Source organism: Lissotriton helveticus, chromosome 10, assembly GCF_964261635.1.
Source record: "Lissotriton helveticus chromosome 10, aLisHel1.1, whole genome shotgun sequence".
In the NCBI taxonomy this organism is placed as follows: Eukaryota; Metazoa; Chordata; class Amphibia; order Caudata; family Salamandridae; genus Lissotriton; species Lissotriton helveticus.
In genome coordinates, this window is record NC_136071.1 from 106,287,587 (window position 1) to 106,300,188 (window position 12,602).

Genomic DNA, 12,602 nt, shown 5'->3' on the forward strand with positions numbered 1-12,602 from the left:
TCGTTTTAGGAGCGTGTGTATATCCTCCCCATTAGATGAGTCCAGGGGAATAATGTGCTTAAGGTTAACCGTTTGCAGAGCAATAGCTGTGAGCAGTGGGAGGTGAACACTGGTCTGCTGTACTGGTTTTAGAAATTCTACAACTTGTTTGTGAAGGCAATTGCTCATAAAAATGTGATCAATAGTAGATTTGGGTTTTTCCTGGGAATCTTCAATTGAAACGTGGTTGGCGTCTTGTGCCTCCTGTACGGATCTTAGTCTGTAAGTGTTTAGAAATGTAATAAGCAGATTACCAGCACAGTCCCTGGGAGGTAAGGCGTCTGTTTCTGTTCCCAGGTTGTGAGCATTGAAGTCGCCGACCATTATTATCCCTCAATTCGTGTAGTTACTGAACAGTTTTTCAAGTGTGTTGACCAGTTCCCTCATCTTGCCGTGTCTTGGGCTATCTTTTCAATTGAAGTAAACATTCAAAAGTAGGATCATTATTGGGAACCCGTTTAGTGTCAGGTAAGGCTTGGACCATGTCCGTGCTTATTGAAGATTTTGGTGACGTTATAAGAGTACCCAAGCTTACGTATATGGATAGGCCCCCTGATGGCTTTCCGAATACATTATGCATTTTTGCTGGATGTTGAAATTCCTCGAATCCTGGTATTACCAATGGGGCGAGTAGCCTGGTTTCCTGAAGACACAGCAGGTCCTGTGTCTGTAAAAATTCAAAAACAAACAAACAACTGCCAATACTGATGCTCTTTAAATCATCCCAATTATACCAACAACCAAACGACCTAAACACTTTGGTTGGAAAAAAATTTATTTTATTTTTCTTTCTCAGATATTTTTTTCTTTCTCATTTGTTATCTTTGTTTTGTACTCGGTTTGTCAACCAGCCATGGGAAATGAGGACGAGACGCCAATACTACAAAACCTAGATGCGTCACCCATTTTTTATTTATCGGACAGACAGCTGTCAAAAATGGAGATACAGGTCCTAACTAAAGGATTATCGTTTGTTCCAACAAAAAGCACAGATTTTGTCAAATTAAAAACAGAAACTATGGAATTCTGCAGAAAAGTAAAACTCTAGGCATTTTTTATTCAAAATGACTATCAAAGTATTCAAGAGATTATAGGACTAAGAAATAAATTTGAATTCTGCCCTCCGACTGTGAGAAGTTGGCCTGGTATATGATGTTCACTATTCTAGTGAGCACCTTGTACCAGTCCAAACAACCCTTATAGTGATGGTTGTAAAGTCAACCTTATAGACCAGCTATCGTACTGCTAGCATGGACAAAGCAGTCTTAGGCTAAACTCAAGAGGGCATGTGAAGCCAGCTGTTTTACCATATGCAATCCCTTTAATACCAAATGAAAGGACACCACACAGGATATATATATATATATATATATATATATATATATATATATATATATATATATATATAAAATATATATATATATATATATATAAAATATTTATGAGGTCAGAGGCACAAGCACATAACGAGACTTAATCAACATACAGGGGCACTTCGAACCATATACTAAAATAGTGGTATAAGAACCACGTCACGAACAAAGGATAGGCCTAGGGCCTGGAGAATCGCTGGGGCTAGGCTGTACTACCAAAGGATAGGGGGCAGGAGGGCCACGGGATGCGCGTGCAGTGTCTTTACAGGCACACGAGTTACCATAGAGTTTGAATGGGAACGAAAGAATTGGAAACTAGTTCTTTTAGGACACTTCCGGATGGACTAGGGAAAAGCTACTTGAAACTAGGACACTAGGATAGTCAATACCCACAGGAGTACCAAAATACTCGCGTTACCTCACCCACAGGAAGCGGGTGCATAGGTGTCAAAGTGTGTGCGGTTTCGTCGCTGATTCCTATGGAGCCTTGGAGAAAGATGCTGCAGGCAACCAGGAGAAAAGTGTCCTGTTGGATCCAAGGGCGGATCGAGGATGAAGAGTACCTGAAAGCAGAGGGGACAGAGTCTGGGTCACTAGTCAGTGACCAGGAAGGAACCAGGCGATGTGGCGAAGCAATCAGGTGATGTCGTGAAGCTTGTCTCTGCAGCCACGTGGACCAGGAGGTGTCGACGACGACCAGGAGCTGGATACGGACTGTCCCGCGATGGCTCTCGCTGTCGGCGGTGTCGGCTTCTGGATTGGAGTCAACAAGCCTTGGCAAAGGCAACCCACGCAGGAATCAAAGATGGCTTCTTGATCAGACCAGCAAGGTCTGATGGGCTTCTCCTTTTCAGGGAAGCAGGGGCCAGTCTGGAGCAACCAGACCAGCGGTGTAAATCAAAAGATTCGTAGTCACAGAGGCCACTAGCCAATGGGCAAGTGACCGGACAGACGCGTCGAGCAAGAAAATGCAGAAGGGCCCCACGCAGAACTCGTGGAGGGCTGATCTTCGGTGCAGTTGGTGTTCGGGGCTGGGGCTTCTCAATCCCCAATGCACAACTTCGAGGGTGCCTCAAAAGTTGCACGGAAAGCAATTCGCTGGCTTTCCAAGATGGCCGGTCCCACGTCTCTCGTCGCCTCCATGGGTCTCAGCTCTGCTGTGACTGTGGATCGGGCTGTTGGAAGTCTGGAAGTCCAGGTCTTGTCAGGCTCTGTGCTCGGGCTCCGGCGGGAGCATCGACAAAGCAAACTGTTGATCGCTTGGTGGTGCCTGCTTGCACAGGGTGGTCACTCCTTGACCACAAGGGAGATTCTTCAGTCTTCTATGTTGAGTAGAATGTCGAAGGTCCAGAGTTTCGTTTCAAGTTTCAGTCAGGATAAATCTAAAGTCTTTGGACTCAGCTCCTACCTATATACCAAATTTAGGGGCTGGATTACCTGCTAGGTCCCTCCTATGGGTGGGACCAGGGAAGGGGGTGGTTACACCCATTTCCCTTTCTCCAGTTTCACGCCAGAGCTTGGGCTGGAGTGCCCCAGCACCGGTTTGAACTGGACTATGCATGGGACACCTTGTGTGCCCCAGGCAGTGTTTCATTTCATTCAGCCCTCCCTGCCCCAATACACTATAGCCTGTCTGGGGTGGTGCTCGCACCTCCCAAGACAGGAAACCTATTGTCCAAGCCTCCCTCGCTGGAAGGACTCCCAGCAGCAGGAGGTCAGACTTGTGTCTGTGGCAGCAGCATCCATTCTGTGATGCTGAGGCTCTGGTTAACTTTAACCGGGATTAGTAGGAACAACATGTCTTGGTGGAATGTCATGGTGGAATGCTACCCCCGTCGCCAGAACTGGTGAGGGGGTAGTATTCCAAAGCGTATGACACCTTACACGACATGTTTTGATAAAGCCAAACCTAAGTTAGCATTTAACCGCGAGTTTCATATTGCACTTAAGAGTATATGCTATGGCGATATCCTAGAACAGCTATAAGGACATAGTTCCGAAAGCTGCAGAGAGCCTCAGCTCATGCTAGAGCCTCATCTCACATAAAACCAAGCACTCTGCCTTCAGGATTGTTAAGGCCTGCCATAGGAGTGACTTATAAGTGTATATGTGTCTAGATATAAGGTTAGATATAGGAATACTATATCTAAGCAAGGGGTGATTACACAACCTTGCCCCAGCTGAGTGATCAGCCAGTTGTGTCAGTTTGGATGGCCAGCCAGGGGTGGCAAAAGATATGCTGCAGCCCCTGGTAGGCCTTGGGTGCACCTATGCCCTGGGTGATGTACCTAAAGTACATGGTGTGAATTTAGAGAGAGAACAGCAGGGCTGTGGGTCTGATTAGCAGGTCCACAGCCACATCTAAGTCAAAAACCAGTAAAGCAAAAAGTGGAGTGACCATAGGAAAGCAAACCCTACTCTCCTACACCGACAAACAAAATACCTAAAGAGATACTTTGCTTTGAACAGACTGTAATGTCAGCAATCAATTCTATGGAAAAAAGGACAACATTTGTCAAACACAGTATATCTAAAGAAGAAAGAAATGCCATAAAAAAATCTCCAAAATGATCGCTCTTTGAAAATAAAGCCTGCAGACAAAGGTGGGGCGATTGGGTTTTGGTCCCTGGCTGAATACCAGAAGGAGACTTTAAGACAAATTCACAACACAGAACAATATAGAAAACTTCCAGGTGAGCCAAAGAGCGAGATCAAAGGAGAATTATCGGCACTCGTCCAATTTGGAGTAGATAGTGGATTTGTAGGACCAAAAGAATCTAAGTTCCTCATAAAAGTATATCCCCGAACCTTGGTTTTATATTTACTTCCAAAAATCCATAAGGATGACAAACATTCACCGGGCTGTCCAATAGTTTTGGTTTGCAATTCGGTTTTAGAAACGGTCGCTAAATATGTTGAATTTTTCCTGAAACCATTTTTGGAGAAAGTTCCATTATATCTTAGAGATACAATGCATTTTTTGAATATGATTGAAGACATTGAGTTCTCTGAGACATCACAGATATTAGTGACATTTGATGTGGTGACAATATACACGAAATTCCTCAGCAAGATGGATTAGAAGCAATGGAATCATATTTAATTTCAAGACCAAAGCCAGAAAAAGTGCCAACGGAGTTCATTTTGAATTTAGCAAAAAATTTGCTTAAACAATTTCAAATTTGGTGATGAGTTTTTTGCCAAGTGAAAGGTACTGCGATGGGATGTCCTTTCGCTCCCCAATTTGCTGTACTCTACATGGCCAAATATGAAGAGAAACGACCTGGTTCCTTCTAACATTTTCAATTCATTCAGACAGAAAAATAAGAACATTAAGTGAGCTGAGTTGGTTTACCTTTTGGATTTAGCCTCTAAATTACAGAAAAAAATGCTAAATGTGTAATCAAAAAGTATCAGAGGCATTGTTTATTTTGAATGTCATAACTTGTATAGAACAAGAGCTGTATATATCATTGAATTATATGGAGATTTGTAATGTAATTTGATCACATTTATGTGTTTTGTTGTGTTAAGTGTTGTTGTGTCTTCAGTGTATGTGTGTAAACGTGTTTCATTTTTATTGGCAAAAAAACCTTTTGCAAGAAAAGTACCTTTTTTCAAAACAAAGATAACAAATAAGAAAGCAAAAAATATCTGTGAAAGAAAAATACAATTAAAAGTGTTTAGGTCGTTTGGTTGTTGGTATAATTGGGATGAATGAAAGAGCATCAGTATTGGCAGTATTTGGTAGTGATATATTGGTACGGCCTTACTGATTAAGGGCCAAAACCCTTTGTTGTTTCTATATGTAAAAATTCAAAGGCAGCTCTGTTCTGTAACATGGTTTCCAGCCCGTCCACATTCCATGAGATTACTTTTATGGTCTTGTTTGTTCTCCTCGCAGGCCAGTTGAGTCTCTTTGTGCTAGGAGCAGTTTGATTGCCGACCTGACATTGTTGTTGGTACTCCATCCTGATCATATGTGTATGGCTCGGCTTTTTCTCTTTCTGTGATTTTGCGCCCTGTTGCAGAGGAAGTAGGTGAGAAATGTATTCTCAAGTTGGAGAATGGTTTAGGATAAGCAACTTGGGTTGGGCTCTGAAGATGGACTTTCTCAGTGTCTGTTGTATTTCTGTTTCTGAGTCTGCCAATCAGTATGTGTGGATAGCTTTCCTCTTCGGGTTCATGTACATTGATCTCCCATTTAGCTAATTGGGCCTTTTCTGTCATAATCATTCGGGCTGTCGTGGTGGTTTTCCATGTTGCTATTGTTGATTCTCTTGTTGTATTATTGCTCAGGACCTTGAATTGAGCTCTGTTGTGAGATGTATTATCCCTGGAATGTATTGGAGAATTTGTAAAATATTAGCCCTATCTAATGTAAACTTCTGCGGGATGTATATTTGGGCGTAAGCACTACGGTGTTGTTCTCAGATTCCCTTCAGGCGTGGACCCTTGGCCTTGTAGTAATGGTGTATGTTTCCTGGCAGTATCTGTTTGTTATATTTGCTCTGATGTCTGTTTGGGCTGCATGGATCTCCCGCAGCCCAATACTATTTATTTGTGGGAGAGATGTTCTTCTGCTATCCATATTGGGTGGATGCGCATCTCGCTCCTGCCTGTTTAGATGCCATGCTGTGTCGTTGCTCCCTCTACTGTTAGTTTGCAGAGCGAGTTCGATCTAATGTGCGGCTTGCTTCTGCCCTTCGTCAGCCGGGTCGTCCCTGCAGTGCAGTTTTTTAAGTGGTTGTGCTACAGGTGCTGTAATTGGCTGGTCATTCCCTGGACTGACGATGGGACTCAGCTTTTTTAAAGATTGAGTAGAATTTCTGTGGCCTGAGTGGTTTTGGTTGGTGGTCCACCTTTGGGTACTTTTTGCGACCCGGGTTACCATCTGAAGCTTCCAGGCACAATTGTAGTTCCTTTACACAGCCCCAGTTTGATGTTTTTTTGTTTGCTTCTTCAGGAGTTTTTTTGCCCTCCTGGATAGCAGTTTTCTAGGTTCTGCAGGCTCTTTGAGGTTGTCCGTCGGGCCTTTGCTCCTGAGCGCAGCTTTACCGTTGTTGGTCCCTGCATAAAGGCTGTTACAGTAGTCCAGTCTAGATATAATAAGGGCCACTGTAACTGACTTTCTCGCCACTCAGGGTAGTAGGTCAAATAACTCTTTTAGAGACTTTATGAGGTGGAAACAAGTGCCGGCCACCCAAAGCGCTTGTTGACGAAAAGATAATAAGGTGTTGAATTTTACTCCCAGATTCTTCACTACGTCTACTGTATTGGGAGGAGGGGGAATATCTTTAGGCCACCTAACGCTGGGTGAAAGTGTTGTTTTTTCCCAGCAACATACTTTTTTGGGTATTACACTTCAGATGGTTGGATTTCATCCAATGGAATACCGCTGCAGATTTTTTCTGCTGTGTTAGAGTTTTTATCCTATACTAGAATTAACGGAGTATGATCTGCATCGGAAATAGTTTCAATTTTGAAAGATTATATCACATTTAACAGGGATCCATGTATATATTCAACAGTACAGGGCTCAAAGCAGAGCCCTGTGGGACCCCGGAGGTTATGAGTTTCTCTGCTGATTGATAATGGCCATGGGTAACTATTTGTCTTCAATTGGAAAGGATGGATTTCAGCCATGCTAGCGCTGAGTGGACAATACCATAAGTTTTGAGCCGTCCCCCCCCCGAATATCATGGGAAACCGTATCAAATGTGGGCGAAAAAGGAATTAGCACTGCATTTATCCCTGGTCTAATGCAAATTTGAGAGTTTCCGTGGTATGTAGTAATGCAGATTCTGTGGAATGCATGGGCATGAAACCTGATTGGCTTGGATACAGGATCTTCGCCATTTCTAGGAAGGAAGTCAATTGTCTATTAACTAGTTTCTAAGTGATTGTACTGAGACAGGGTAAAAGATAGATGGGACAAGGTTAGAAAGGATCTCAGTGTCAGATAATTGCTTTTTTGGAGGGATTAGACTGCTGCGATGTTTCCAAGTCGAAGGTACTTCTGCTTGTGCGAGTGAAGAATGTATTACCTTATTGATAATCGGGTTGATGGTGTCAATGATTGCATACAATACCTCTGGGGGACATGGGTCAAATGGACATCCTGACTTACAGGATATAATGGCATGACGTGACTGTTCCATACTGATGTTTTGAAAAGACGACCGTGTTGGCCTGTCATCCAGTCCCTCTGTATGTAATTCGATGCCAGAGGGACGGGTCATAAAGTGCTGACTCACACCCTCTCCTCACCATCCACCAAATGGAAGTACTCATGAAAATCTAATAGGTAATACCTTTCCAAAAAGGTCTTCAAAGACGTTCTAAAGGTAGCTCTGCCACCATTCATCCTCACTTCAGTGTCTGGGTCCCTCACTCTGGCTTCAGTAGTAAAGTTAACATACTTTCACTGTCTGGGGATCCTGTATCCCCCCTCCCTCTTTTGCCATGCTAAACAAGTGCCATCCAGAATGAGTCCAGCTGGCCCTAGCACTCCGACTTGTTGCTACCATACATGTATAACTCATCTAACATGCATAATATGCACCCTACAGACACACAGAATGTCAGAACAAGGGCCTGGTTTACATCTAAGCGGAACTATATATGTGTGACACCCACCTAGAATTTAAGCTATACCTGCTATGGGGTATTAATCCTTCAAAATCTGTACGCTGCCATCACCATTTTTATGTCAGTTGCCTAGGACATGGACAGTAGACCTATGTCATAAAACAAGGTATGCTTGGAACACCACTTCAGGTATCAGAACAGGTTCTAGACCTTGGCTTTAGCATGGACAAACTTAGGCTTCAGCATACGCCAGATTAGCATGCTATAATAGACTTTTTTTAAAACATATACCAGTTTGACATGGAGTCGGATTACCCATGGTAAGGATACATGCTATTTTACCATGCAGTGAACATTCCCAACCCAACATTGCTCAATCGAGTTCTTAGTCAGATTCTTTATTGATCTCAATTGGCATTTTCATACATATAGTGGAAGAGGAAAAAGCTTGTTTGTGTTTTTAGTTTATTACCATGATCTCTTGGATGCTTGTGACTTGTTGAGTAAGGCCAGCCAATCAGCATCCCAATCCTACAGTATTCCAGGAAATGTTCCTCACTGGTTCATCTCTAATTGACTAGCCCTGTCACTGATGATATTACTCATGTCAGCCCAGCAGTCCTGCTGATAAACGTTCTCATATTGGTGGTAATGGTTTGGCACTGCCTGGTGCATTGCAAAGTACGCTCAATCCCTGATCGATCTGCTGCCCTTCTACCTCTCTCCCATGCTGCATTCCCACCAAAGCCCCACTTAGAATCCATTACTACAGAGATAAAACAGTGTAGCTTTAAAAAATAATTTAGACTAGTCATTCAGTCCCTGTTAAAGAGGACCCTCAGCCAAGGTGGGATAATGGAATATAGTCTGTGATATAAAGGGAACCAATAGACAATCTGCACTGAAAAGCACTTTGAGTCCAGACTCATGTTTTCTAAGTCAGTACAATGCTTTGTTTTTTGCTTATCTGTATTTTACTTTCTTTAATGAGGCGCTTGGACAATGCCCACAAATGAGTTATGTGTTTTTTAATTGCCCTTTCAAGTTACTTGTCGTCTGCCCCTCTGGTGTTTTTACTGTCACAGTTTGTGATTGTCTAATATGTTATATTGTAGTTCATGGGCGAAATGCCCACAATTATTTCTTCCTTTTCCCAATGTAGAAAAATTCCTTCTAGCGGGGGATTAACTAATGCCTATTTAAAAATAGATTTTAAATCCCGCTGTAATATCTAGGGTTTGCCAAGTAATGCAATGATATTTACATGCCTAAATTGGACAAAGTTTCCTTACGCCTTTTAAGGATACCAGTTCATTTTGGCAGCAATCTTTCTAATATTGTGCTTACAAGATCCAAGTTTGCCTAATATCAACAGTTGTGTTTCACGTCGCTTTTATTGCAACCATTATATTTCCTGTCCCACTAATGTAGATGGGCTCCATAAATAACGTTGGTCTTGGTTTTTCTGTATTTTGTCACAGCATATTCTTTCATACAAATAAATGTATACATAATCCCCCACTTACAGGTGATGTGTTTACAGACCTAATCACTTATGTGAAAGGATCACAGACTATTTAGGACTTGGCTTCATCCCACCCACTTACCTGCTCAGCACCCCTGAAGCACAATGTCTGTAAAGGCTCTTCTAGTCGTTCCAGCATAACTTGGTTCCCTCTTTATCAAGCAGTAAGTTTATATACATGAATATAGGGCCTTATAAATGCCATTTGTAGTGTTAGTGACACTATGTTACTTTTTACCTAGAATGTGCAGATTGTCGCCCAGAAGACTTCCTGTTTCAAATGTGTTTTTTGTCTTCCAGCGCCGAAGACAGATTTTGGAAGAATCGCAGCGCTTAACAGAATTACTGAACAGGTGAGACTAGACATGTTTTCTGCTGCCTCATAAGCATTCACCTGTGGCTCTAACAGAGGATTTAGAATTTGCAGTGAACACATCTAGAATCATGTGTGTATCACTGAGCCACAGCCCTTTTTGGAGCTGATGATTTTCAAGGCCCCTATCACAATTATGTATCACAGAACCTGGATTGTACAAACTTGCCTGTTGTCAAAGCTCACCTGAAACCAGAACACACACAACATTGGCTGCCATTATTGGTAATAGGATATTGCCTATCAGGGCAATATGTGCAGGGTGTAATCTAAATCATCTCATATTATGGAATTCTATTTCCTCCTTTGAACAGTAAGTAAGAGCAATATAAAGTACTTGACCACCTGATAGGATAGTATACATAACTTGTCAGTTTTCCCAAATTATATGCTCAAAGTGTCCTCAGACCCCTTGCACTGTTGCATATGCTATTTCTGGCTAGGTTCTCGTTGTCAGTATTTCTGCCATTTTGCTGCCACACAGTCTCCGGTATTTTACTATTCTGCAATTCAGTTGTGGATTGCTAGGCGCAAAACATGCCAGCAAAGCTTGCCTCCTGGTGCGAATCCCTTGTTGATTGAAAGGTTGTTTCAGAAATTTCTTTCGTGCCACTGTAAGTTCTCTACAGGAGCATAATAAGTGCAGCATGTCTTCCTGAGCCGATCCACATAGGTGGCACGCAAAGCCAGCTTTGATCCGAAGCCAGGGAGGGAGATGCTGGGCGCAGGGGAGCAGTCCAAGTCTTTATTTCATAAAAGCGATTTTTATGTATTTGTCATATCCCAAGTTGAAGTAGGCTTGGACGCCCGGCTTCGTGTATGTATTCAGGGTCATCCAACCGTGGGATCTCTTTGAGAGTGCATCCTTGTCCTCCAGCAATGAGAGGAGTTTCACTGTCTTCCACATTAATTTTTTGTAATGTAATGTAAGTTGGTATTTGTACCACACAACATTCACTCCATGGAGCATCTTGGCGCCTACACTGACCAGATAAGGTCTGGATGTTAGGTCAGGCTACTTTCACTAGTCCAGCTGAGATGATTATACCTAAGCTCTGGCACAGGTGTCAGGAAGATTGAAGATCCAGGTCTTAGTGCTTTACGGAACTCGGATTCCCGTTCCATAGCACGGAGGTATGGGGGAAGTTTATTCCATGCCTTAGACCCTAGGACAGGCAGAGACTTACCACCCCTCGTACTGAGTCTGAAAGCTGGAACAGTCAGCAAGTTAGCATTCGAGGACCTCAAAGTCCGCGAGGGATGGTATAGAGAGATTAAGGATGCATCGTGAAGGTGGTCTGATGGGAATTATTCTAGCTTTGGGTTACCTACAACTCTCAACAACTTTTGTTCACATACACATCCTACTGTTTCAGAGTCACTTTTTGGTCATACATTATTTCCAGACCTGTTCTGCTCTTTGGAGTGTTTCATGGTATAGAGAGAACCTCCTTAATAAATACTTTGGTCCTTGAGAGTGGAATGCTCTAAAGGTAATTAGCAGGACCTTGAAAAGGACCCGTATGGTCACTGGTAACCAGTGCAGAGTGTTTAGCGCTGCTGACGGCAAGAATTTCTTAGGCCATTTCAGCACCAGCCTGGCGGCAGCGTGTTGCACCATCTGCAGCTTGTGGGTGACCGCCTTAGTGGTTCCCGCATACAGACCATTGCAGTAGTCGAGTCGCGACGTTACCAGTGCAACCGCTACCATTTCCCTGGCTGCCAGAGGCAGTATTTCAAAGAATTTCCTTAGTCCCTTGATGACATTAAAGCAGGTCCCTGCTACTGATAAAGCCTGCTGTTTAAACGACAGAGTGGTGTCAAATTTGATACCCAAGTTACGTGCCGTATTGGTTGTGTGGCGGTACCTCTGCGTTTTTCAGCCACCATAGTTTGGGGACAAAGTCATTTTGGGGGCCCATTAACATTATTTCAGTTTTGCCCGTGTTACATTTCAAGTGATTTTTTTCCATCCATTCAAATGTAGCCGTCAGGCAGCATTTGAGATTTTCTTCCCAGTCCTTGGTATCTTTGTCGAGGACTAAGATAAGCTGCGTACCGTCTGCATACGCTACAACGTCTATACTATAAGACGATATTAGCTTAATCAAAGGGGTGGTATAAATATTGAAAAGTGTCGGGCTTAGACTGGATCCCTGCGGGACTCCAGTCATGAGTGGTTTTTCTTTTGAGCGGAATTCTCCCAGAGTGACTACTTGCCTCCTGTCACTTAAGAAGTTCCTGATCGAGTCCAATACCATTCCTGTGATGCCAGATGTTACAAGCCGGTCAATCAAGATGGTATGTGAGACCGTGTCAAAGGCTGCCGACAAATCTAAAAGTATCAGGACAGCCTTCTTGCCCTGCTCCAGGGCCATTCGGATGGTATCTGTGGTGAACAGGAGGGCAGACTCAGTGGAGTGTTGGGCTCTGAAACCTGATAGGTTTGGGTGCCAGGCTTGGGTGTCTTCCAGAAATTTGGTAATCTGTTTGTTTACAAAGGATTCCGTTATTTTACATAGCACAGGGAGTAACGAGATCGGTCGAAGATTAGACAGCGTGGTGGAATCTGCGAATTGTTTTTTTTGCAATGGTTTAACCGCAACCAATTTCCATTCTAGGGGGATATTTGCCGTGGACAGTGACGTATTTACGATAATATTAATAGTAGGATTAACCGTATCCACAATCTTATGTAAGA

General features: G+C 43.1%; 1 protein-coding gene across 1 annotated transcript in view; it reads left to right on the top strand.

Annotated features, from left to right (window-relative positions):
* Positions 1 to 12,602, top strand: part of CHTF18 (chromosome transmission fidelity factor 18) — a 428,817-nt gene that overhangs the window by 90,178 nt on the left and 326,037 nt on the right. The window contains exon 6 of the mRNA XM_078664893.1: positions 9,829 to 9,881. Within this exon, the coding sequence (XP_078521019.1) occupies positions 9,829 to 9,881 (53 nt within the window). The remainder of the gene's footprint in view (positions 1 to 9,828; positions 9,882 to 12,602) is intronic.